This window comes from Gasterosteus aculeatus, chromosome 2, assembly GCF_964276395.1.
Source record: "Gasterosteus aculeatus chromosome 2, fGasAcu3.hap1.1, whole genome shotgun sequence".
Classification (NCBI taxonomy): domain Eukaryota; kingdom Metazoa; phylum Chordata; class Actinopteri; order Perciformes; family Gasterosteidae; genus Gasterosteus; species Gasterosteus aculeatus.
The window spans coordinates 1523598-1549934 of record NC_135689.1 but is presented as its reverse complement, the minus strand read 5'-3'; the positions used below and the strand labels follow the sequence as shown (position 1 = coordinate 1549934).

Sequence of the window (26337 nt, the reverse complement as noted above, 5' to 3'; positions counted from 1 at the left end):
TTTGGGGTCCCCTGCTGGAGCTGTTGCCCCCCGCAACCCGACCCCGGATAAGCTGTTGACTATGGATGGATCATGTCACAATGTAATACTTTTTTTTTGTTAAGTAAACAAGAAAAACGTTGGTTTAACTGCCGTGAATGTATCTAAAATACAAACTTGAGTTGAATTGCTTTGATTCCTCAAAAACGTTGTGCTTATACAGCAGAATCTTTCTTGGCGTGCACGTTCACTGGAAACTAGCATGAATTTATAACAAGTTATAACCAGACATCCAAAAAGCCAGGTCAGGTGCACCAAATATACTTTTGTGGAGGAACAAAAGGAAAAACATTTAAATTTGGGATGTGTGCAATTATTTTATTTCTTGGGTTTGGACGGTGCTGATTTCTTGATTAAAATCAGATACAGATGCAGGTGAAAACAAAATCAGGAGTGCAAACTGGAGTTTCTCTACATCGCTGGAAACAAGCATCAAGAGTGGTATTGCACTGGTGCCCAAACGGTAAGCTCATTTGATCAGTCAGCGCGGGCCGTAACGGAATAACAGTGCAGCACTTTTGGAATGCAACGCTTTAAAAAGCTTGTTCTTACTTCAAATATACTGTCTAAAATAAGTACTTCAAAAACAACAACAACAACATAACAGCCTAAAATGAGCTGATTGTTACAATGGAAAAAATAATTGATGCAGCCCAACAAATATTCATAAAAAAGCAGACAGATAACATTCAATCCATCACTGAATAAGATGATCATTCTAAAAACAATTTTTTTAAAAGCAACAAGCTTCAATGAGAAAACGTCGTGCAACAGTTAGAATTTCATAAATTATATATTTAAATACACATATCATTGGTGACCCTAACCTGTAAAAATGTTGCAGTGTTGACAGATAATTCCGTACTTTAATAAAAAAACGAGTTGTTCTGGACTTGGTCCCAAGGAGCCATTTGATTTGATTGCAGGGGTTAAAACTCAATCAGCTGCACCAAACGATATCTACAGTCACAGTTACACGGCACACAAAGAGCAGGATGGGCACCGGTGTCGTCTTGCCTTCAGTCTGGAACATCCTAGTTTAGCTGTGACTGTGCGAGGCTTCATACAGTGTTTAAATATGTTAGTACGATCGGTGGCGAGAGGCCGTGGACGGATTGACGCATGCATGTGTAGCAAATGTTCGGTATTCAATGATCATTCGTGCAAAATAAACTATTTGTTCGTCGTTAATTGCCTTTCTCCTACAATCTGAATGCAACCTCTGCGCCCCACAACTAGCCTCAACAAATGCCGTTACACTTTCTCAACTGTGTTCCCTCGCGTCCGCTGAGTGAATCCACTCCGAGGCTCTTGCGTGTTCTTCGGGTGGGCCTGACCTCAGGGAGGCGCCCCGCTCTGCGTGATGAAGGCTGGAGTTTTGAGTGGTGCCGTGAAGCGGTGGACGTACACTGTGAACACAAACTACTGCGTCGGCGCGAGGGCACAACAACGTCGCTGCGTGAGCCGCTGACGGCGCGCTAGGGCACGTTGGACATGGTGAGGGCGGAGGCGTCAGCACTGCGGGGGTCTTTCACCCCGATGATGAGGTCATTGGTTCTCCGGGTGCCCTCCACTAGTGAGAGAACATCTCTCCTCTCCACCTTGTGACCTTTGGCCTGCAGCAGCTCCACGTCTTCGTCTTCAAACTCAGCTGCAGGGAAACAGAGGAAGGCTGGATATAAACTTCCCCGTTTTGTGGACTGAGGTTTTGAAGCCTCGAGTTATGCCTTTTGGCCGTCGCCATCTTATTATTTGCCATCAGAAGTGACACAGAGAGGGTGGAGCCTACAAGTACGACAAAACACTGAGTATCAAGAATACATTTTTAAATGTTACCATTAACTGTCCTTAAGTACTGTTTAAAACTGTAGGAAAAAAACACGGATGACTCCCAGACCAGACGTCACCGGGGTAGAGACCTGTCAATCAGTGTGTAGCCCCGCCCCAAGCCCCCCCTGCTTTATGGTCTACTTATGGTCTAATGTACACACACATGTGATCCAGCTGCAACGTAAATACTGGCACAAGAGAACTTCTGGACTCTCCGGTTGCATATTGCGTGTTTATAGCAGGAAATGAAAACTGTAAATAGTGACTCAGCTATATTTGTCTGTGGATGCATTGTCAGGGAGAACTCACAGTCCACCAGCAGCATGTTGGGCAGCAGATGCGGGTGGAGTCGTCCGTACGCCAAGCTGTCGCTCATGTTCTTACGTGAAGACAGAACGTTCATCAGCACCTGTCGGGCATCACAAAACAGAATAATACTCAATCGAATGACATCGAGCGAGTCTAGAAAAAGACGCGATGTGATTCCACACTTCAGTCCGACACTAACCTGCGTGATGCCGCTGAGAGCTTTCTCTCCGTCAGAGGATCCCACGGCCACGTAGGTGCCACACAAGCCCACGGCGGGCCTCACTGCCGTGGGCATCAGGAAGGACATGGGCCTCTTCCCAGGCTGCAGGCTGTTATGCTGGAACCAAACGCAAGAGACGTGAGGCCTGAGAGCGCCAACCGGTCCCCTATCAAGGAATCAATACCATTACTACTGGAATACAAAGAGAGAATGCAGGAGTACCGGGTTGGGCGATGAGCCCCGGGTTTTGTTTGGCCAGGAGAAATCCAGGATCTGACTGTTCAGGAGGATTCCGGAAGGAGTCACGATCCCGCTGCCGAACGGCTTGTTGAGAGAGCTGAAAACACCCACAAGTCAAGAGGACACCCACTTTTTAGGGGCAACGGTCAAAGCGAGACGCATCGATAGAAACACGTCTCCCTATCGCACGCTCGGCCTAAGCAGCCAATCCAATCAAGCAAGAGGCTTCACTTCTTTAGAATTATTTTTTCCCAGCATGTTTGCACATACAAGGAACCCAGCTTGGTGCCAGTAGGTTAGATAGAACCGGCGTTCTCTGTAGTGACCACCAGGGGGCGACCCTTCTGGTCCTTTAAAGGTCTATGAGATAATTACTCTACTTCTCTCTTGATTTATTCCCTCACATATTCCCAACATGGTAAACATAAAACTGTTTAAACAGTTTATGGTCTCATCTCTACGTTCTGCAGTTCAAACGAGGACGTACCTCATGACTGACACGATGTGGTCATCCGGCCCCATCACCATGACCTGGGCGGCAGCTGCGCCCGTCTCCAAGGTAAAAGATGGAGCGTAATGTCCGACGGGAAAAGCCTGAGAGTCGTTGATCATCTGGCGGAGTAGGGAGGCCTGTGATTTACTTGGAGATGGACACAACCAGGTTCAATGGTAATGCCTCATTAAATTAGGACAAATGGATATATTGGGTGTTTAAAAAGCGACACAGGGATCCTTACCTCAGCATCTTGGCGACAACATCTGAGATGGAAGTGTCATACATGGGGTCTCCCAGTCCACTGGCGAGGGCAAGAGAAATCTTCAGTGCCTTGGGGGAGAAATGCAGAATCAAGTCATCAGTCACAATCACGCAGATTTCTGCCCTTTGCGCGCCGTTTGTGCAGTGTAGCAATGCAGCGGTATCACAATGTAGTGCTGTAGCTTTGTAGCAATGTAGTGTTGTAGCAGTGTAGCGTTGTAGCAGTGTAGCGTTGTAGCAGTGTAGCGCTGTAGCACTGTAGCGTTGTAGCAGTGTAGCGCTGTAGCAGTGTAGCATTGTAGCACTGTAGCGATGCAGCGTTGTAGCAGTGTAACGTTGTAGCAGTGTAGCGTTGTAGCAGTGTAGCGTACTAGCAGTGTAGCGTTGTAGCAGTGTAGCGTTGTAGCAGTGTAGCAATGCAGCGTTGTATCGTTGTAGCAGTGTAGCGTTGTAGCAGTGTAGAGATGCAGTGTTGTAGCAGTGTAGCGATGCAGCGTTGTATCGCTGCAGCAGTGTAGAGATGCAGTGTTGTAGCAGTGTAGCGATGCAGCGTTGTAGCAGTGTAGCAATGCAGCGTTGTATTGTTGTAGCAGTGTAGCGATGCAGCGTTGTAGCAGTGTAGAGATGCAGTGTTGTATCGTTGTAGCAGTGTAGCGATGCAGCGTTGTATCGTTGTAGCAGTGTAGAGATGCAGTGTTGTAGCAGTGTAGCGATGCAGCGTTGTATCGTTGTAGCAGTGTAGAGATGCAGTGTTGTAGCAGTGTAGCGATGCAGCGTTGTATCGTTGTAGCAGTGTAGCGATGCAGCGTTGTATCGTTGTAGCAGTGTAGCGATGCAGCGTTGTATCGTTGTAGCAGTGTAGCGATGCAGCGTTGTATCGATGTAGCGGCTCGTGCAGTACCTCTGCTATCCAGTGGTAGGTGCTGTTCCTGGGCACCTGGCTGGTTATGTTGTAGCCTTCCAGGATGTTGAGAGCGGCGATCAAGGCAATACCTGCATGCGGGGCCGGGGCCGCCATCACATGGTGTCCTTCAGAAACAACCAGAAAATCACAAGATTGAAAAATATTCCTTAATTCTTTTATGATCTGGATTTCAAAATGAGAACATTCATTGCTGTCATTTAACTAAAAAATGAATTTAATTGAAATCTTTTCAATAAGAGTAAAAACCTTTGAAACTTTGTCGGTGTTTATAAGAACGCGAGTCCTGATCATGATGCTAGAAAAGCACCCTGAGGATACTTCTTCTCAGCAATCCAGTTTACGAGCTCCTTTTAAAACCAACCACCAAATTACCATATGAAATATGAGTCACACCTCCACACAGACCTTTACCTGCTATCAACCACAGCCTGCTCCAACGTGATTGGTCAATATTTGGATTACAAACACACACCTGGGTGTTTCTGATACCAAAATCCTGTTGCCTGCAGATTATGGTCCCCAAGAGCATCATCATGCTACTAGCAGAGCTTTATGATGGACAACAATCTGAGAAACAGATGCTGAAATAAACTGTCACTTTCACTCTTTTCACTGCTGACAGAAAAAAACTGTAAACCGTGGGAGTAAGAAGGAAGTACGTAAAGAAGTAGTCAATGTAGTCTATTTTTTTCAGATTTAAATTAAAGACCATTTGTGATTTCACTCCTCAAAAGTTCAACGAATATTCACCTTGATAGATGATCTCCGCCGGCTGCTGTAACACGGTGCTGTAGTTTCCAAAGTCCTCCTCTGTGAGCACTCCGCCTGCAGCCTGCACCTATAACCAATGCATGGTCCTATATGTTTATATGATTACTGAGTAAAATGTGTCGCCACTGGACTCATTATACTTTATTATATTCAACAAGCTCGCCTACTAAACGCCATAGTCAAATAAGGCCTGTTGATATTAGGACTAGATCAACACTACACGCGTTGTATTTTTGGAGAACCTTCAATCAAGCGTTGTACACAAAGAGCAGGACTTTGCTTCTCTTATCGGAGCTCATTTTGTGAAGTTCATTAAACAACTGTAAACGGAGAGGAGCGCGAAGGCAGTACGACAGGGGACAACATGTGTATTAAAGCATCGAGCCCAACCTCTTTATTATTTATGACAATGTGCTGTAACTAAGCAAACCGGTCCTTCCTGATTGAACCGCGACCTTCGATCAGGAAGGAACCTGATTGAAACTACTCCTCTACATGCCGTGTAGAGGAGTAGTCGGGTGATGTTTTTTTTCTGTTCTGACATATTTAACTGCAGTTAAAGCCGGATCAAATTATTGATCAAATATAACCGTCACCAGTTAAGACGCTCAAAATAAATCATTTCATCCTAACCCGGTTGGACTTAAAGACGCAAAATGATCATACGGCCTATTTTAAGATAAAGACAATCCTTCATCAGTCCCGCAGAGTGAGGTTATTGTGTGCGATGCCGTGTAAATACCCGCTTTGTTTTGAATTATTACTTCACTGCAGCAAAACACGAAAGGCTGAGTTTAAAGTGCAGCTGTGCAGCAGCTGTATGCAGCATTTATGAGCACTCAAACAGCCACAGTGGACACGTTCTTCCTTACCGCTGCTGCCATTTCCCGAGTCAGGTTCTCGCTGTAGAACTCAGACGTCCCCTTAGACGCCACCGCATCCAAGATGGCTGCTAAATCCAGACGTCTGGTGAGCAGCCCGGACGGGGGAGGCTGACCATCGGGCAGGAACAAATGCCCGAAAGCATCCGACATGTTTTGGTCCTTTGCCTTCGCCAGTGCTTCAGCTGGAGGGGGGACAGACGGACGGACATGTGGACGGGGACAGAGGGAGGAAACGGGCCAATGAGATCAAAGCTGCCGTTTATCTGACCACGGCCGGCTGATAAAGGTGGTGCGTCACTAAACATCACGCCTACCCAAGTCATGGGTGACATTAAATCCAGTTCTGGCCACTTCGGCTGCCATGGTTACCACATCCTTCCACGGCATTCTGGGGAATTCAAAAGTCATGAGACATCCTTTGAGAAATAAAAACAACAACTCACACTTACAATCTGACCGCAGCTTTTCTCAGAGAGATGTTTTGTGCCCCAAATAAAAAATATTCTAAGTGGTTATTTGGCTGTGTGGCTCACAGCTTTAACCGGATGAGGCATCGGGATCGTTAGAATAAAACACCGGAGAAGGAAACAGCACCGTGTTCTCTCTGGACACGGCTGGGTGGGTCTTTCACCGGGGACACAAAGGAACGCTGGTGCTATTTCGGTCTCAAAACCAATCACCCAGAAAGAGAAAGGAGGGAGTTCACAGCGCGAAACCGAGAACGTGACAAGGAAAGCGTGCGTTGACAGGAGGGCAGACGGCGCGGGTCACATCAGCGTACCTGCCGTAGAGCTGGTGGGCCTGGTGCAGCCCGCTGAGCATCCCTGGTACCCCCACCAGCAGGCCGGGCTGGAACACAGCAGCAGGGCCACGCGTTAACAGAAACAAACGAGGAGCGTCTTCTGCTCAGACTCAGCGGTTAGTGAGAGACACGGCAGGACGAGCGGAAGTGACACCAATGTAATGAAATAAAACACAAACGCCACTCGACAGACCCGCGTCACTAAGCCGCTCAACCGAGAATCACTTGAGGATTCTTCTCTTTTTTTCCTTTTGTTTGTTTCTAAACAACTCAAGTAATCTTAAATCCACTACGAACGATAATAATCAACTTATAAAGAGTAACTACACGGGCTTATTTAAGTCCGACGACAGATACCAGAGCTTTGTTCGTCACAGCATCCGATCCCATTATTGCTGTCAGGACTGATCAATAAATAAAAAACTTATATAAGGATCATTCTAATCAATGCACTCAGTCCAAAAAACGACCCCCTTACGTTCAGGTGGAGTTTCGTCAGCAGCATCTCCTCGCTGATGGCGGCCGGCGCCGTCTCTCTGAAGTCAATGACCCTCGTCTCGTTCCTCCGGATGTTGTGCACCAGCATCACTCCGCCCCTAAGCGCCCGGCACAGCACAGCGTGTTCAGCGGCTTGGCGTCCACACCGAGACCCTCGCCTGCGCTTTCCACCACTCACCCTCCGATTCCAGAAGTGTGAGGGTGGACGATTCCCAAACAGAGCGCCGCGGCGATGGCGGCGTCCACGCTGGAGCCCTGTCTCTCCAGGACGTCGAAGCCGAGGGACGTGCACTGGGCCACGTCGGTCACCACGGCGCCTTGGTTAAAGATCTGGCGAGAGAACAAATGTGATTATTTGAGAACAGCGGCTCCGTTCCACATAAAGTGACGCACGCACACGCCTACCTGGGGGGGTCCTAAGTAGATCTGCATGATGAGAGCCACCGTCACCCCCAAGGCGAAGGTGAGGCCCGCCGTGATGATGACGGTGAGCCCGTCGCGCTGGCAGGCGCAGTCCTCCGTGAAGGGGTCCGTGCGGGTCTCCCGCAGCGAGGCGATCTCGTGGCTGGCCAGGTCCGACGCCGAGGACGGGAGGCGCTGCAGGCGGGCCGACTTCAGGAACACATCGGGGTCTGAGGCGTCCCAACGCAACCAGGGAAAGGAGGCCCGGGGAGTTAATGGGAGAGAGCAAAAAAAAATCGCCGCGTTCCCTCAAAGACGGGTCTGGGTTCTCGCATCCAAGTAGCAGCTTCAAACAAAGGAAATAATTCCACCGCCGAAAACATGGAACTCGACTATCGGGACCATCTGGTTTTTGCACGGCGGAGACGCTTCCTTTCCCCTCCTGCTTGGACCACACCCATTTCCAACGTGTGACGCAGTCCTGTGACACCAAAACCAGCCGGTGGCGTTACGGGTGTGTGTGTGTGTGTGTGTGTGTGTTTGTGTTTTGTTATGATGTGTCGTTAGCTGAACCGCACCCGTTTAAAGCCAAATGTCTCAAACCACCTGTGTGCTTCTGGTAGAACAGAGCGTAACAAACACACAGAAAGCCAAACACATCCGACTCCAGCATCTATTGACGCCACAGCAGCCACGGCTGGTTAGATCCTCAGTTTGTCACCGCAGCAAAGACGTGGTCCTGGAGGCTGAAGATCACCACACGGAAGGTCCGAGTCCTTTTTCTGTCAATCACCCGACTGTAACAGTCGTTTTTGTTTGTTTGTTTGGTTTCAATCTTTAGTTCAGTTGGTTTAGTTAATTGAATATGATAATGTCTTTGTCTATATTAAGGATTTCTTATTACTTGCCGAATTATTCAAACCGACCCATCTGACAGCGTCCCAGCTGTGTAAGCTGCAGACCAAGTCCAAATAAACCAATGAGGCCAGAGGTGACCCCCCCCACCTACTTCACGCCGCTGACCCGGTCCACTCACCCGTGTCCTGCTCGCTCAGCGCGTTGTCCTCGCCTTTGCGCAGCTTCAGAGTGTTGTCCCCCGGGGCGGCGGCGGCGGCGGCGTTGTCGTCCTCCGGCAGCCGGGGGAAGCTGGTGATGCTCATGTAGTCCACGGGAGAGTAGGCGCTACCCAGGGTGGTCTCCGGATTGGCACTTTTGTCCTCCGTGCGTCCGCCCGTGTGCCCCGCCGCGGTTTCAGGCGGAGGGCTTTGCATGGCTGCTGCTGCTGCTGATCCGAAGGAGGGGTGTGGAGGGTGGGGGTCCTGGGGGGGGGAGGAGGAAGAAGGGAGTCAGGACAGGACATCCATATGCAACATCTGAGAATCCCAGTGAACCCAGGCCAAGACGGTGAAGATGGTGGTGAAGATGTTGTGAAGGTGATGGTGAAGGTGATGGTGAAGATGGTGTGAAGGTGATGGTGAAGATGGTGTGAAGGTGGTGGTGGTGAAGGTGGCGGTGAAGATGGTGTGAAGGTGATGGTGAAGATGGTGATGAAGGTGATGGTGAAGGTGATGGTGGTGGTGAAGGTGATGGTGAAGGTGGTGGTGAAGGTGGTGGTGAAGGTGGTGGTGAAGGTGACGATGTGCGTGTGCCGGCCACCCTTAGAACACAACAAACCGCGCAGCTCGCCCGGTCAGCGGCGTCTCCTCCGACAAACACCTAAAGGTGCGCGCGCGCTATCGACACCGTGTATTAAATAATGTCCCGCTGGAAACACACGTTGACACGCGACGGACGCGTCTGTGGCGCAGAAGATGCGACGTTGTACACCGAAAATAAACGCGTCAATTACCGTTTCGACGAGCCGCGGAGACGCTCACGTCCCACAGCTAAACACCCCCGTCAGGTCAGCTCGCCTCCTCCTCCGCGGGGGGGGGTCGGACGTCGCGTTATTTCTGGCGACGTTGGCGACGAGGTGCGCGCGCGGCCCCCTCACCGAGGGTCCCCGAGGGCCGAAGTCGGCCTCGCGTTGCGGCTCGGCGAAAACGGGCGACGACGCGTCTGTCGTCGTCGCGGCGTAATCCGACCTGGCCGCGATTCAGATGTGATGAGCGGTGACCGCGGTCCGCGCGTTACCGTCGCAGTCGAGTCGGACGACGTCGGCGCCGGCTGCTCGTGCCCGGCGTCACACTCACTTCCCGCGGTCGGGGGCGTCGGCGCAGGGGCGCTAGATGGCGGCTCGCGTTGAATCACTGCGATCCGTTTAGACGTGGATGAAACTCCTTCCAGGTCTCCGGAGCGGCCAGACGGGTCCCGGCAGGTCTTCCGAGTACCTGCTCCTATTACCACCCCACCCCACCCTCGGGCCCGCCCAGCTTTCCTCCTCCTCTCAACCCACCTCCACCTGCCCCCCTCTACTCACCCCTGCGGCTCGCGCGGCCATTTGCAGTTTCACAACGTCACCGGCCGGGCGGACGGTGCGGGTCCGAGGGGCCGCATCTGTTGCCGTGGTTACGGCCCCCGCGGGCGCTTTATGCTAGCGCGTGAAACCCCACGCGAACAACGTGGGAGTTGAATTTGAATTTTTTAAAACGCGTTTGTTTGTCAAACGTATTTCTCCAGCTACGTTGGTCTTTGTAAAGCGAAGCAACGTTTCCGGTGTGTGACATGGACGCGCAGAGGGATTAGCATCACGGCTAGCTGAGTAGCTAACAGCCGGTAGATTAGTGAACGCGTGACGACGTGACGCTTCTTCCGGTGACATTGTTTTGAAGGCGGGACGGCGAGATGCTGTCGCAACGTGATCGACATTAGCATTAAATCACGGCCGAATCATCGAGGCCTTCGGGCAGGCGGCTAGTTAGCCGGTTTGCTAATGATGCTACGTGGGTCACGTGAGCACGTTGACTTTACAGCAATAAATCAGCTCCACGACGCTCTGATTTACTCCTGTACTTATGCTGTTATAAGGCACGTTTCTTATTTGGACTGTACTTTAAAGTTAAATATAGATCCTATTTAATATTATACATCCCAACAATTTCTATATTCATCTTTAATACACATTGATGTAGTATAATGCAGATATTGTCTTATTTTTTTGTGTAACTTCCTAATGTTTGTATACATTTCTCTTCTTAAATAGACCGTGAACTGAAACACATTCTAAAACGATGCATTGTTAAAAACTTTAAAGCTAAGCTCATCGCTCTCTTGATCACCACACCACCAGTATTTTGACAGTTAATACTCCTGATAAATATTTCCTTCTCTTACTAGCTCCAGTTTGGAATACCAGAGTAACAAGGTCCCGTCTTTTCGACTCCCGTTCCCTCGGCCTCCCGAACACGAAAATAACGACACAAGATTCAGGCGTTAACCTGAGTATTTATTGTTGTTTCTTTTTTTTCTTCCTTTTTTTGGCGGGGTACCTGTGTTTTTTCTGAATGGACGCTGGAGAAAAACCCATCCATTGATTCTTGCATATAGGTCTTGCCTGTCAGCGGACGGCCGTCCGCTTTGGGGGGGATGGAAAAATCGGTACATCACAAAAACCATGCAGAAATAGTGAAAGGCACAATCACCATACTGTACACCAATTTTTTAATATATCTCTATATATATTTTTATGATGGGACGGGTTTACTAATATAAAAGTGACAGGGGAGAAAACCAGATGTGTTTTTTAAGCTGCCATCACTTTAGGAGACGACATAGAACATATTTAACTCTCCACATTCAGCGCCTCGTATTTGCTTAACACGACTAAATGGAAACATACAAGCATATTCTATCGTGTTGTGTTAGGATACATTTCATTCTTATTGTTTTAATGTATATACGATCTCCTGCCTCGTTTCCCTGTCTGTTGGATCACTTCCCCCATGAAACCACAAAATCACACAACCGACTCACAACACCTTTCCTTTGTTTACATGACAGTTGTGAGAAAGGAAAGGAGGAAATAAAACGGAGGCAAACAGGACCTCTTTGTGGCGGTCTTTACATTTTGTGCGTGCACACACACATTGAGACACACACACACACACACATTCAGTTGTGACCTCTCAGTATCGCCCTGTTTTCACACTATGTCTGATTTCACAACCCTAATACAAATATCACAGACAAACGGTTAGTGAAAGCTTGTGAGTGAGGAAGTCCAAAGAAAAAGCGGTTGTTTCTGTGTATATGTGTGTGTATATGTGTGTGTGGGGGTGTGTGTTTGTGTGTGTGACTTTATTCATCTCCTGCACAATTCAGAGAAATCAACAGGACACGTAAAAGCCACCTTCAAACAGAATAAAAGATAATATTCATAACTATATAATAAATTAACAGATATTAAAGGGGACAGTTCACTCCAGATCAAAATAAAATACCCTCACATGTATATTTCTGGTCAACTGTCCCTTTGATTAAACAGATGTTGAATAGAACAGAGTACATTGTTGTTGGCAGGAAAGAAACTTAGTGGTACGTGAATCGAGGGAAAATAACGTGTATACTCCAAGACGAGATATTTTCCATTTTCCAAACTATCTGCGTCAAAGCCGTCCGTTTAAAGAGCCGCGTGGCACAGACAGCTGTGCTGAGGAGAACCTCTGGAGGGCATCTCCTCTGCACAGGAGGTCTAACTGAGCGGTTCTAAAATCTTCTTTTATAATATTTACAATATGTCCTGTTGTTTTTTTAAGAGTTTATAGCGTTTAGCGCCTCAGTACATCTTCTCACATATAATTTGAATTAAAACAAAGCATCACAAAAGAAAAGAGAAGAAAAATAAAAAAACAAGCACACAGCACGCCGCTAAAACTTTGACTCACATGTATGACAACATGTATGACAGCGCAAACTTACATCCACGTCTTGAATAATTTACAAACATTAGTATACACTTCAGCACCGTTGTTCACTATTGTTGTTGAATACGTATCAGTAAGCTGGAGCTTGCTGAGTGGGAGGAGCCAGGGGGGGGAGGAGCCAGAAGGAGGGGGTGGGGGGGGGGGGGGGGGGGGGTAATGGCGCACACGTTAGAGAGCACCAGGTAGCGCTCGCGCCTCCCGCGTGCGAGAGGAAGCTTCTCCTCAGCGACGGTTTGAAGGCGAGCGACTGGCGGCGTAGAAAAAGAGTCGCTCGTTCCTTTCCGGCGTTCGCCGTGGATGACGCGAGGTCGCGGCACACGTGGGGGTGAAACATGGCCGACGTGTGCCGGGCACTTTGAACTTGGGTTCGCGCGCGCGAGGATCGCCGCGGATTCCTTTTTCTACTCTTCTTGTCTGAAAGGAACAAGCTTTTTCTTTAGTTTTTTCTTCTGGTGGAACCGTGACGCGACGTCACCATCGTGGGAAGAGGAGAAGCTACGTAGCTAACTAGCAGAAGGTAATTTATCTTCTGTCCTAGTCTCAGAAATCAGGTGTCAAATATCGATCAATATCAAATCTAATATATCTAAATCTTATTGTGTATTAACACCAATACAATTTGGTGAAATATTTAAACAAGGGGGCCGTTTCCTTGATGCTCAGACGGTTGCGTAATGCGATTCCTCTAATGACGTCTACAGATTCCTGTGATGAAACGGGGGTTTTGCCTCCCTCGTCTTCGTCGAGCTGGAAGTGAGCGAGTAAACGCGCCGCGGGTCGATTTCTCTGCAAAGACACGAGGGAGCGACGTGACTTTGTCTCACGGTTTCCACCAGAAATGTAACGTGGCTGTTTAATTGAATACCTCCAAATGTAACACAATGATTAAATCCATTAAAAGGAAAGAAATAGTTGGGGGAAGAATGAAAAAAGAAAAATGATATTTTACTAACACTAAAACTTTTTTTTGTTTTTCAGACATTTTTGTTGCTAAGTAAACCTGTATAAAGATTTTTTTGTAGTAGTTTGAATACATTAATGAAGTTTTATGAAGGTCTACACAGAACGCAGAGGGCTTGTTTCACAACATCAAACTACCAGGAGAGAAACGAGCTGCCGGTCTACTGCCGTCTACGGGTCGGTGGGTATATTGTGCAGATGAGTGAATACATTTAATCTCGCGTGTCCCTACACTCTACTAATGCCCCCGCAGTACTCGACACAGTACAGAGCTCAGTGGCAGATGTTGCGCATGCTGGGCTGGTGGAGGAAGGTGTTCCTGGCGTGGTTGGCGTGGCGAGGGACCTGCTGCTCCCTGGTGCGGTTCTGCCGTTGGATGCGGTTGCGGCCCAGGTGGCGGCGCTCGATGCGGGCTTTGCCGCGCTGGACCCTGCCCACCTGGGTGACCTTGGCCAGGGCGCCGGCCTGCGCGGCCGCTCCGCGGCTCGCCCTGGTGGGCATGGAGCTGCAGGCGGCGGGGGCCGAGGCCGGTTCTGCAACTCTGCTGCTGAGACGGGGGACGGGGGGGGGGGGTTGGATTGTGAGCTGACACAGGCAAAGTGAAGGTCGCGGCCAATCCTCAAAGACGGGTCTCTCACCTCATGCTGCTCGCCAGGCTGACCAGGCCCTCCTCCCCCACCACGGACAGGTTGCCGTTGGAGACCATGGAGAAGTTGCTCTGGGAGACGTACACCGACATGCTGGGGTGCTCGATGAGCAGGTCCTCCATGGGGCTGGCCTCGGCGGTGGCTCCCTCTGCAGTGAAACAGGCGGGAGGGGTGACAAACCAGCTCTCATCCATGCAGCCTCTCCCCGGGCCCCCCCCGCGGCGGCCCCCGCCACGGCCCCCGCACTCACTCCCGGAGCCGGGGGACGCGGACGGCGTGGAGGAGGGCGTGGACAGTCTAGCCCGTCTCGGCGGGGTCACGGGCGCCCGACCCTTGTGTGTCCGGCGGCGCTTGTGAGGTGGGTGGGGGGCGGGGGCGGGGCCTTCAGCCCTCGTGTGAGGGGCTTGTTGATTTGACTGGTTAATGTCTGGGAGCGATTGTGCGATCAGCGGGGGCCCCGTCGCGTCCTGCGTCACGCGCTCAGACTCTGCTGGGCACGCGGCGGCAAGGCGGACCGGGGGGGGGGGGTGAGGGCGGCGGGGGGTTGGGGGAGTAATAAAAGTGATGCAAATGTCGTTATAAAACCAAAAATAAAAACAAAAAGCCATGCGGGTTGAAAGGGGGCCATTTTTTGAGGGATCACATACGCACGCACACACATACCAGTGTGGGAGGGGGGGAATGCAGGGGGGGGGGGGAAATAATATTGAGGAGGGGAGAAGGGGGGGGGGTGAGGGAACACAGAACATAAAAGAGTCACATCATTAGTTGTGTCGACCCTCTAAGGCCGCGATGATGTGCTGCCTCGACTCTCCTCAGGGTTTTATGTCGCGATTCAAGATGCACGTTTACGCAGAATTCGGTTTCTTCGGGCGTGACGGCCATGTGGGAGAGCGCCCCCCTCCCCTCCCCTCCCCCCCACTGATTCTCCACCTCACCCCATCTCCCCCTTCATTACTTCAAGCGTTAGTCAGTATCAGTCCGAGCTGAGACTCACCTGGCAGGTGGACGAGCATCCACCCCTCCTCGTCGGCCTCCGTCACACAGGCGTTGGGTCCCTTCAGCTCAGCCGCCACCTCCTCCACCTCCCCGAACAGCAGGTTGCTCAGGCGCTGGAACATGGCCGCTCGCTGCTCGTCTTCGTAAAGAAAAATCTGTAGCTGCCGTTTTGGATTCGTTGCCGTTTAAGCAATTCTCAGTGCGATTTGTTTTAATTTGTTTTACTTGAAGCCCTTTGCTGGATCTCGGTTTTGAACAAAGAGAGAGGACAGACTTTCAGTAGTGCAAATTTAAGGTTTCACTTGGTTTGGAGCAAAGGCCTGGAGGGAGGGAGGGAGAGAGGGAGAGAGAGAGGGAGGGAGAGAGAGAGAGGGGGGGGGTTAGTGGTCATGAGAGGAGCGGTTCAACATAAAAACAGAAGCCGCTCACTGGGTTCATTTCCTGCGCATTAGATCATCACAGTGTGTCTTTAAGTAACTATTGTTTGAGCTCAACGCGCTCTGACCGGAGTTTAGCGACGCGGTGGCACAAGAAACGTGTCGTTAAACACAGAAGCTGTTCATTTTAGGAAGTTGCATCATCGATGAGGTCCGACCCTTAAGATCAGCAAAGCAACGGCTGTTGTTGTGTTTCCGGCCAAGTGACCGACTCCTTTTAACTTTGTTTGCTCTCAGCTTCTTTCCACGCTGGAAGGGAACTTCTTTGTTGCATCAAATAAGATCTGCATTAAATAAATATCCTGTAAAAGGTTTTATTTGCCTCAAATGTACTTTTTAAGACCTTTTAATTGGATCTTATTTTTGGTTTGTCTCACCAACGACCTCAACAACAGGTCGCCGGGGTTCAACATTAGTCTTCTAGGTGACACTGACACACACACACACACACACACACACACACACACACACACACACACACACACACACACACACACACTTGGTCCACTGTTATTATTGATTGAATCTGCCAGTTTACCACAACTTTTAAGAGCGCGTTCCACAAACACATAGATTAAATCGGCCAGCCGGAGGGTGGTGGACGACGCATGCACTCCACAGGTTCAGATAACCAATCAGCAAGTGTCTCAGGACAGACGGGACAGGCCAGGGACGAAGAGGAGGACGGTGGGAGAATGCCGACAGGACAGAGGACGTTTGAGACGACCTCGGCTCACGAGACAAAGCCTTTACCTTCTTCATTTTTTTTTTATATATCTGCGGCGTTGCAGAGGTTTTAATGCCAAACCGTGAGCGGTTTTCGGAGCACGCTGACGGACACGCCTGTGATTTCCTGGGGGGGGCAAATGCATGGCTGCTTTGTTATGGACGAGACACTTTCTGTCCTTATTTGGAGAATCACCATGAAACAAAACAAAAAAGACCCCTGTTAGTCTGCGCTGCTGCGTCGGGTGGGATGATCGCTTTAATCGTCTCCCACACAGAGGGAGAAAATGAGGGCTAAATGAACCGGGGGAGGAAATGAGGCCAAAAGCTGCAGATAGAAGGCGACTTCTACTTTTTAACGCTCCGGTTCGCTCGTTTCTAGGTCACCCGGTAAAAAACCCTAAGATTCAGGTCGATTAACTAAAAAAGGCGCACAGAAGTTGTGTGGGGTATTTTGCATAAGAACCCCCCCCCCCCCTCCCACACACACATGCACACACACACACACACACACACACACACTCAAAGTCAAAGTGAACTGAGTCCGTCGTCAACACATATAATGTCTTAGTGCATTCCTGAAAGTCATGTGAGCCGTGACAAATCCAGATAAACAAAAATTTGGGTGACAGGGCCTGAGGCCGCTTTGCATAAGGTGCAGCGAACACACACAACACACACACACACACACACACTCACACACACTCACACACACTCTTGTTTGCTGCTCTGGCTAATTTGAGGCCGTCTGGCTTGTGTCAATACAGCCACTGATAGGATGCAAATAACCACTAGTTGTTTGAGCTTGTAACACACGGCAACGGTTGTGTACAAGAGTCACTCACAACTACCACACTGATAAGTGGCCTTTAATGCTAAAGGTTTTGTATGTGACAAAGCGAAGGGACAGAAGGAGTGTTTCTTTCATCGGTTTTAGTCGAGGCGATGTTGATGGACATTTCTGTGCTTTTTAAAAAGATTGCGGCTACGGTTTGGCAGCTCCACAGGGGTCATGATGATTGGTGCATGCATACCGAGCTGTCTGGTGCACAGGTTGTTAAATGAAATTGATGAGATGTGGTCATCAACCCGGTGTTTTGAGGATGACTTTTTATGTGCAGGGTGCTGGATTTGGTGGCATCTAGTGGTGAGGTAGCAGATTGCAACCAACAGAAGCTGTGTAACAAGTGGGAAGGGCCATGACAGGGGATTATGCAAAAATAATGAACGCTGTCATTTCATCTCTGTTTTGTTTGTCCACTCTGGGCTACCGTAGTACAAAGCCGGCTCTTTAAAAAGGACCCAAATGTAAATATAAACATCTCATTCAAAGCTAACTAAAATAATAACTAACTAAAATAATCATTATTATGAGATGATTAACAACTAACAAAAGCATACATTTAATTTAATCCAATAAACAGATCCTCCTAAATACTAAAAGAAAACACTGAAAATGCTGATATGTTTGTAGGATGCATTGTATGAGTGTAATACAATGAAGCATTAACACGTCACGTCACGTGACGTCGTATGAGCTCATTCAGACCACTGACACTTTAGTGATTGATTACATCGCGTGATTAATAAGATGTCACAGGAACGAGGAAGGGCGGATGGGCGGAGACTCGCAAAAAAAAACACATGACGCCCGTGACGTCACGCCTGCGTCACCGTCCCTGCCAGAGAGCTCCAGCTTTTTTTTTTTTCGTGCAACCGTAGAACAACAAGACACCGGAGGAGGGAACAGACGCGGAAATATCCGATAAAATGACGCGTGAATACGTCGCCTTATGCAACTTTGTGTCGACAACCGTCCGCCCGCTAAACACGGTGTTATGTGAACAACACGAATAAAACACGGCACGACGTCCGCTAAACACGCAGACACCTCGAACCACGGAGGAACCTGCAGAGAATCAGGCTCAACTGAATCATCCGCGTAAGCTGCGCTGCTCGAGGGTCACGGCAATGACGGACGGGGCTCAGCCAACATTACGCACACACACGACAACGCCGTGTCAACACGACTATTTAACACTGTGGACGTGAGGAAAATACACACGGACACACATCAGCATCCGCCATCGACTCCACATTAGAAAACAGCGACCGCTGTGCTGGAAAAGGCTTCATACCGGTGTGTGTGTGTGTGTGTGTGTGTGTGTAACAGGACGTCGAGGTGTGTCGCTATCAAATCCATCCGTGGCCTTATGGTAGGTCATTGCCAAAGATAGCCTCTTAATTAGAATTGTAATTCTAGCTGTTCTATTACGTCACGATTCTCTGCAGGCTGGAAGAAATAATCAGCAATGCAGAAACAACGTTTGACACCTCGAGATCTCACACACACACACACACACACACACACACACACACACACACACACACACACACACACACACACACACACACACACACACACACACACACTACCGTGCAAAACGCGAAGAAAACGAGTAAAGAATCGCTTACCTGCCTTCGCAGTGTTGTTCAAGTTGTAAACGAGCTCTCACACGGAGAAGAAACAAGTGTTTAAAGCACAGCTTTAGATAATCTTTACGTGAGGTAGTTAAAACACAAGCTACAAAAATAAAAGGCTTTCTTCTCAGAAGAAGGGCTTCGTGTAAAAAAACACAATGTTACACCGATGTTTTTCCCCCAGATCAAAACATCTGCAGCTTTTCCTCCTCTCCTACTTTATGTACACACATATATGTAGACATGAATATGTTCTTGTCCGCTGCAGATCCGTGTTTCCTTCTGTTTATTGCTGCCTCCAGCTGATCCTCGGATCAGAATGTAGGACGTACAAAACAGCTGATTGTGAGATCACAGTACCTTTGGTCCCGCCCCCTTTCCCCGCCCACAGCAAGTAGAGCGGCCAATCAGAATATTACACAAGGCCACGAGCAGGGCCTCTATGTAACAGGGGGATGGAGGTTAGGTGGTGGTGGTGGTGGGGGGGGGGGGGTGGGGGCTGGAGCTGTCAACCCGCAGCCCAGATGGAAACCGTTGTCACTTCCGCGTCCTGCTGCTCGAGGTCGCGCTGGGGGGGGCTGACCCTGGGGGGCTGACCCTGGGGGGGTTTGCTCGCGATGCATCGAGGAGAGAGGATGACCTGCTTCAAGTGAAGTCAATTAAATGTCCGAGTGTGTCAGGAGATAAAGTTAGTTGCGTCTAACGTGTTATAATATTAGTTATTATAACATCAGATAGAACATTCTATGTTTGTGTTCCATGTGTAACAGATTGCGGTTTGTTTTAAGGTGTTGAACGGCATCTTTTTAGAGACACTTCTATTATCCAACGTTGAACATTGAACGGATCAAACAGCAGCAGCTTCCCTCTTCCGGTCACACTGCTGATGTCACTTTAAATTTTGCATTTGGAAAAATAACTCAATCCCCTCCACCCTCATCATCACGTCCTTCTTCATCACTCCGCCTTGGTTTTGGGGACGGGACCTCCGCGTGCCACTCAATCCACATCAGCCAATCAGAGACGCTCTTTTGCGAATGCAGCATTTGAGCCACCAATGAGCTGTGGGGAAGTCTTAACGCCCCCTGGCGGTCACTTTAGAGGCCGCAGTCCTAAAGAACCGTCTGCCCTCTATCACCGCCTCTAACAGGCCTGTGGTCATCAACATGTATGTAAACACGTGTTCAACTCTACATGAATGGTCTTAATCTAATTTATCATTTCCTTTTTTCTCTTTTAGTTCAGATTGTCATCATTACCAGGTGGCTTTTGTGTTGTTGACTGTCCAACAAACCTGATGTATGCATCTGCGTACAGTGTAAATACTTCATTACAAAAAAATAAATAAAGACTTGTGCATGTCCATGCATGTGTGTGTCCCTCACTGCCTCGTGTTTGTATGAAGTCTATAGAGTTTTGTGCGCTTTAATGGGGCTTTTTTTTACTGTGAGGGCGAGTGAACATTTTAAGTTCGGGGTCTCTGAACATCTGCGTCCCGGGAAGAAACTTCAGAGGGCCGAGTTCCCGTAAAGTTCCCGTTTGGTCAGTAAATCCATGTTACTTCCCCCTAAATATACCGCTGAGCATTCAAGCACACACTGTATCTCCAACAGTAGGGAACGAATAAGAAAAGGACTTTTCCCACTTCACAAAAACATGTTCCTCAATAAAAGGTTTCCATCGGTTCATCACTGTGCATGTATTCATTGTGTTATTTTTCTTACCATATTTGTTTCACTCAGATGAATTCATTGCAATTACTCATTAGTACTGCTGAGGAGTTAATGCAGGTGTATATGTGCATGTACGTATATATATTATTTTTTTCATGTATATATTGCATAAAATGTCATAATATCTTAGATCATCATCTTCTTAAGGCGGCACGGTGGCGTGGTGGTTAGCACTGTCGCCTCACGGCAAGAAGGTCCTGGGTTCGATTCCGCCCAGTGGCCCGTGTCTGCGTGGGTTCTCTCCGGGTTCTCCGGCTTCCTCCCACAGTCCAAAGACATGCTCTGGGGATCAGGTTAATTGGGGACTTTAAATTGCCCGTAGATGTATGTGAGTGTGAATGGTTGTGTGTCTCTGTGTTGCCCTGCGATTGGCTGGCGACCAATCCAGGATGTACCCTGTCTATCGCCTGAAGTTGGCTGGGATGGACTCCAGCCCCCCCGCGACCCTGTGTGCAGGATAAGCGGTTTGACAATGGATGGATGGATGGATGGATGGATGGATCATCTTCTTATCCAAATTCATTTCATGTTCTCTACAACATTGTAATATTATTTAAGGTGTAGGCCTTAAATAAGCACAGTGGACTTTCTGCCCTTTCCTTGAACTGTAAGAAGAGTTTTGTTTGTTCATTAATATTTATGCGTGCGAACAAATACAACTGTTGTGTTTCACAGAGTTACTAACCTGGCGTGTATTTTGTATTTTGCTGATATGAGCTTGGTTTTTAAAATCGCGCTTCGTTGCTCATAAAATAAAAACTGTAAAATGTCTTATTTTTCCAAAGTTAAAGTCTATGTTTGACTTCTCAGAAATATATCTAGAGAGAAGTAATTGATATATATTGACCAAAAACAACATACGAAGCAGCACCTTTTAAAGCTTGAAGGTTCCATGTAAACGTCATATGTGGCGACCGAACAGCCGTGCAAAAGCCACCTGTGGCCGAGCCTGTGGGGCCCTTTGTCCCCCTGCACGGATCCTAAACCCCCTCGTCCGGGGGCCGTAGCGCCCCCCCCTCGTCCCCCCCCCCACCAGTGGATTATGTCACTTCTCTCCCCGACCTTCGTCACGTTATTCTCACAGAGTCCAGCACGGCACGAGCCCTGCTCAGAGAACGCCGGGCGATAAGGTTTCAGGCTATACGGTTACCAGGTGCTAGGCTACGCACCCCCCCCCCCCCACACACAAACATTTAGGTGAGAACAGTGTGTGCATCTGTGCTCGTGTTAATGTTCTCAGAGGACGTCACCAAGGCCCGGTGGGACATGTCCAGACACAGTCTGAGATGTTTGCCGCGTCTGTCCTCCGATGGATGAGCTCACGTGTCACTCACAAAGCTCGTTACATCGAGCGGCTTCTCAGGATTCCCACAGTTTCCATTGAAGAAAAATATGTGAAAGGTCACACCGATGCCTCCTTCCCTCCCTCCCTCCCTCCCTTCTCCCCTCCCTCCCTCCTCTCTCAGCCCAGACAGCTGACTGCCGGCACGCAGGCCTTCAACCAAACCAGACGGAGTTATTCCGTCTGTGGTTAAGGAGCGGCGTGTGGTCACGTGACTCAGGAGTCTGGCTCGCAAAGTGTGTGTTTGTGTGTGTGTGTGTGTGTTTACACTTGAGACCGACAGTAAAGGACAGACTCGTTTGTGCAGTTTCACTTGATTCGACGGCGGCTTCCTCCATTGTGAAGAGGCGCTTTGCCATGTCGCTGCTCTCGGCTCGAGAGGAAACGGGAAAGAACGAAGCTTCACCTCTCTGACCTCAAAGCTCCTGTTATCTGCCTCTCTTCTTCGTTGGTGCCGCTTCTCGCCGGCGGCCTCTCTCGGACGGCTGCAGGCGGATGATAAGAAGGAAACTTCCAGACGACACCAGGACAAATCTGCGAACAACATGTGGGCTTGTTGGTCCACGGGCGGATCAACCAGGACGTGGTAGTCCTTACGTTTTCAGAGAGGCGTCCTAACATAACATTTAATAATATGTATGCGGTATTTACTATTAACTCAGAATAGGAGTTTACAATAAAAAATACATGGTATACTTAAACATTAAGCCGGATTATCAGTTGAAACTGGTCAGTGACTATTTGCATAAACTAATGAGCGTTTAAATAATTCATATATAATATCAAATTATCACTAGCGGGGGCCATTTTTTTATATTTACTTTCAGGAATCAAGAATCAGTATTCTTGTATTTCATACAAACGCGATCACTAATAAAAGCGCCATTCGCTTCTAGTTCATTATTTATTAACTAAGCTTTATGTTTATTTACTATTATTATTTATTCCCCCGCGGATCTATTTGGATCTGTCCTCTCTAGCGTGTGGAGGCCTGCTGCCTCAGATAAAGAATTTCTCTGCATCTCATATTCCATGTCTGAACATTCTGCCCTCACCAGCACCCTTTAGTCCGGAGATAAACCCCCCCACCCTATCCGGCCCCCCCGGCCCACCCGGTCCACCCGGTCCTTACTCAGCCCAGACGGTCCAAATCAAAATCCCATCATCAACCCAGGGAGACCCCCTGCCGCTCCAATCCATCATGCAGAAGACGAAGAAGGAGGAGGAGGAGACAGGACGTTGTCCCCGTGGCGTGTCACCTTTTCTTGCCCCCCCCCCCCGTCCCCCGGACTGCCGATGCCCTCGTGCCATGCTGTGGCTTCTGTCCCTACAAGGCAAACAGAGCCCTGGAAGTGGTGTCCTTGGCAAGGGGGTGTGCTACCAAACACAGCATGAGTGAGAACAGCCTGTGCTCTCCAGACCCCCCCTACCCCTGCAAACACCCCCCACCCCAACATAGCTCCCCTGGAGGCCGTTGCATAACAGAAGAGGGGAGGCTATTTCAGAAGCCACCCGGAGGATTAAGGTGCGTCGGCTGCTGAGAAGCAACGTGCCCAGAGGCCACTTGTGTCCGACTGAGTTTCTCTCAGAAAGCTGTGGGACATTTTGTCCCCCCCCCCCCCCACTGATCAGCTGTGGGCCCAAACTGAAACCAAAACATGACCTGCGGACTAAAGATAGCCCCGGGGCAAGGATGAAGATACAAACTCAACATTTACAAACCACCACTAAAAACAACTCGGGCTCTTGAGACGCAGCAGGACACACAAACAGGAGGAAGAAATAGCCCACATTGGCCCACATTAGCCCACATTAGCCCACATTAGCCTTGATCCTAGGTCAAGTGCTGAAACCAGACTAGAGGTTGACGCTTGACGTGTTACATAATTCAGCCGCAACGAAAAAGATACCACATTTTCCATTATCTCATCTATAAATACATCAGATCGACACCTCCGTTCACCGCGGGGATGTAGCTCAGTGGTAGAGCGCATGCTTTGCATGTATGAGGCCCCGGGTTCAATCCCCGGCATCTCCACTCCTTTTGCTTTGTGTCTTTCTTTAGTCGTTAAGAAGGTTGTCACAGTTGTTTATATGCATCTTTCCCTCAATAACCTCTGTCCTGAAACATTTACTTATATTTTCAAATAACGACTTAGTAAGTCAAAGATAGTTACTTAATCGGGAATCAGGAGCATCTATTGCAGGAGACAGCAGGTCAACAGGAGAAAACGCACAGAAGTGGTTAAAGTCACGTGGGAACATGACGTTGAACACACACACACACACAGATAATCACACATTCCTGGGTGTCTGGTCTTTCTTTATCACGTGACGTGCAGCTTTTAGGATTTAGAAGAGCTCAACCTGAGGTGATAGTTGTGACTTTGGTGTGAAACCTGTGGTCCTCTCGATGAGCGAGATCTTTGCGCACCTCACTGAACCTCCCGGTTACTCGCCTTGAACAGGCCGTGGTCGGTCTCTCGCTGCCCTCTAGCGGCTGATCTCAGAACAGCCTCCGTCAGCTCGGCGTTTTTATCACGATAAGAAACTGTCGGAAAATAACGACAAAGCATTTCAGAACACTGAGAGGCGATGACGTCATCGCCGGAATTAATGATCTCGTATCAAGGAAGTATTGATTTATCTCAAAACCATGAATTAATATTTCCATTTCTGATTCAACCTTCAGGAAGTCCTTCTGGTCTCCATTCTGAATGCGCTCCTCTGCAGGAACAAACGTCTGAAGATGAGATGACCTTAAATGAGGCCATATGTATCATCAAAGCGCACACTCACACACACACACACACACACACACACACACACACACACACACACACACACACACACACACACACAATCATCACCTGATATAATGAGAGGAAGATGAGAGCGTGTTTCCTCACCTCCTAGTTTGTTTGAACTCGATCATGCGTCAGCTTTTGTGTTATTTTATTATCTGGCGTTGACGGATTCATTTAAACTTTATTTACACTTGAGCCTCAAATGCAAACAACACTAATTCGCTCTGATAAAAACACGTCGCAGAGTGAAAAAGTGAGCTCACCTGTTTGTCAGAGAGGAGATCATCTCCTGGTCCAAAGTCAGAGAAACAAAAGCATCACTTCACAATCACTGATTTCATTTCATTGATCAATGTACTGAAATATTGGAATTGCAATTTTGCTTCTTCTTTCCTTTTTGAGGAAGGAAGTTATTTGCCTTAACCTATATTTCCTAAATATGAAGTGATCCAAGGATTATTCCTATTAAACCAGGAACGTAGTCCATATTTGCGGTTCCCTCTTCGTGAAGTCAAACAGACTCCAGATTGTTTCTCTGAATTTTTATAAAGAAAAAAAACACGGTGAGTTTAAAACAATCGAGGCCTCATTTGCTCCTCGACGTGCAGGAATGTTTCTGTCATAAGAACACACCAAACAAATGTTAGGAATAAGAATAGAAATAAAACAAAAACAACTTTTCTCGTCTTTAATCAATTTCAGTGACTTACTTCAGACTTTTAACTCATGCAGAAGCACGTGTGTGTGTGTGTGCGTGTGTGTGTGCGTGTGCGTGTTGTCCGTACAAGCAGCGCTGCATAAACTTATCTCCCTTCTGCTGAGCTTATGGACCTGTGAACTGTAGAGCAACGCACACACAGACACACACAGACACACACACGCTTCTGTGCACACAGTCCAGTTCATATGCATCCACAAACAAAGAGAGATGCAGAGGTGAAAAGAGGAGTAAAAGCACTCGTATGCACGATGGAGACCATCTTCAGAAGCTGCAGCACAGACGATAACGACATCTTTCGGACCCCCCCCACCACCCCCCCCAAGGGGATCTGTGGCGTCCTTTCAATCCTCTCGTGCACAAAAGGTCACATGTTAATGCGGCGGAGTGGCCGTTACCTGTTGTTGTTTTAAATGCTAAAGGGGCTTTAAGCTGCTCCTGAGCACCCCTCACGTGCCCCCCCCCCCCCCCACAACCACAACGTTTGTGCTAAAAGGTGTGAAAGGAGGCCGACCTCCGGGCTCATAAAGGAATCCTCCTCTCAGAGATTGTTCATCTTCATCCCGTCTGATGTTCCGCACTCACACTCTTCCTCCTGGGGGGTCGCATCCCATCTTCTCTCCTGCAGTATCCATTTATTTTCTCCGTCAGCAGTTTGCTCCACGTGTTGGTATTATTTGCAGAGACGTGACTTCATACAGCAGGGTTCTGCGTGCACCAGACTTCTTTCTTTAATCTAACGCATCGTTTTCGGAAGCTTTGTCTTTGACGCTTTGACACTCAAACCTTTTAAGTGAGACTAAATAAATAAATCCAAGAGAGGTTTATTGAATCTCATCAGCAAAACCAACGTTTATGTTGGAATCACCTGTTTTCAGGCCTGTGTGTGTCTGTGTGTGTGTGTCTTTGTTTGTGAGTGAGAAACACAGAAGCACAGCTAAGGTGGAT

The 26337-nt window shown here is 48.6% G+C and overlaps 2 protein-coding genes and 1 non-coding gene across 14 annotated transcripts; 1 reads left to right on the top strand and 2 right to left on the bottom strand.

The window, feature by feature from the left end:
• Nucleotides 1-336: 336 nt before the first annotated feature.
• On the bottom strand, nt 337-10559 carry ggt7 (gamma-glutamyltransferase 7). 3 transcript variants are annotated; one of them, XM_078081756.1, is made up of 16 exons: nt 10097-10559; nt 8714-8996; nt 7681-7907; nt 7454-7605; nt 7256-7373; nt 6757-6824; nt 6290-6363; nt 5964-6157; nt 5071-5158; nt 4297-4424; nt 3376-3464; nt 3126-3278; nt 2621-2735; nt 2378-2515; nt 2179-2278; nt 337-1690 (listed from the first exon to the last, which is right to left on the bottom strand). In XM_078081756.1, the coding sequence occupies exons 1-16, from the start codon at nt 10115-10117 to the stop codon at nt 1518-1520; spliced, it is 2121 nt and encodes a 706-aa protein (XP_077937882.1). In that variant the 5' UTR covers nt 10118-10559; the 3' UTR covers nt 337-1517. The 3 variants fall into 3 exon arrangements, with proteins under 3 accessions (XP_077937882.1, XP_040049924.2, XP_040049925.2); XM_040193990.2 differs by having other exon boundaries at nt 9527-10508; XM_040193991.2 differs by having other exon boundaries at nt 9870-10171.
• A 482-nt stretch (nt 10560-11041) lies between these two features.
• tp53inp2b (tumor protein p53 inducible nuclear protein 2b) lies at nt 11042-19151 on the bottom strand. 10 transcript variants are annotated; one of them, XM_078081813.1, is made up of 4 exons: nt 18784-19151; nt 15144-15465; nt 14138-14294; nt 11042-14043 (listed from the first exon to the last, which is right to left on the bottom strand). In XM_078081813.1, the coding sequence occupies exons 2-4, from the start codon at nt 15265-15267 to the stop codon at nt 13773-13775; spliced, it is 552 nt and encodes a 183-aa protein (XP_077937939.1). In that variant the 5' UTR covers nt 15268-15465; nt 18784-19151; the 3' UTR covers nt 11042-13772. The 10 variants fall into 10 exon arrangements, with proteins under 10 accessions (XP_077937939.1, XP_077937943.1, XP_077937899.1 ...); XM_078081817.1 differs by having other exon boundaries at nt 12485-14043; nt 18788-19151; XM_078081773.1 differs by having other exon boundaries at nt 12485-14046; nt 14138-14636; nt 18784-19147.
• Nucleotides 19152-23830: 4679 nt separating this feature from the next.
• On the top strand, nt 23831-23902 carry trnaa-ugc (transfer RNA alanine (anticodon UGC)). The gene has a single exon. It is a non-coding gene; the product is annotated as a tRNA-Ala (tRNA).
• Nucleotides 23903-26337: the final 2435 nt, after the last annotated feature.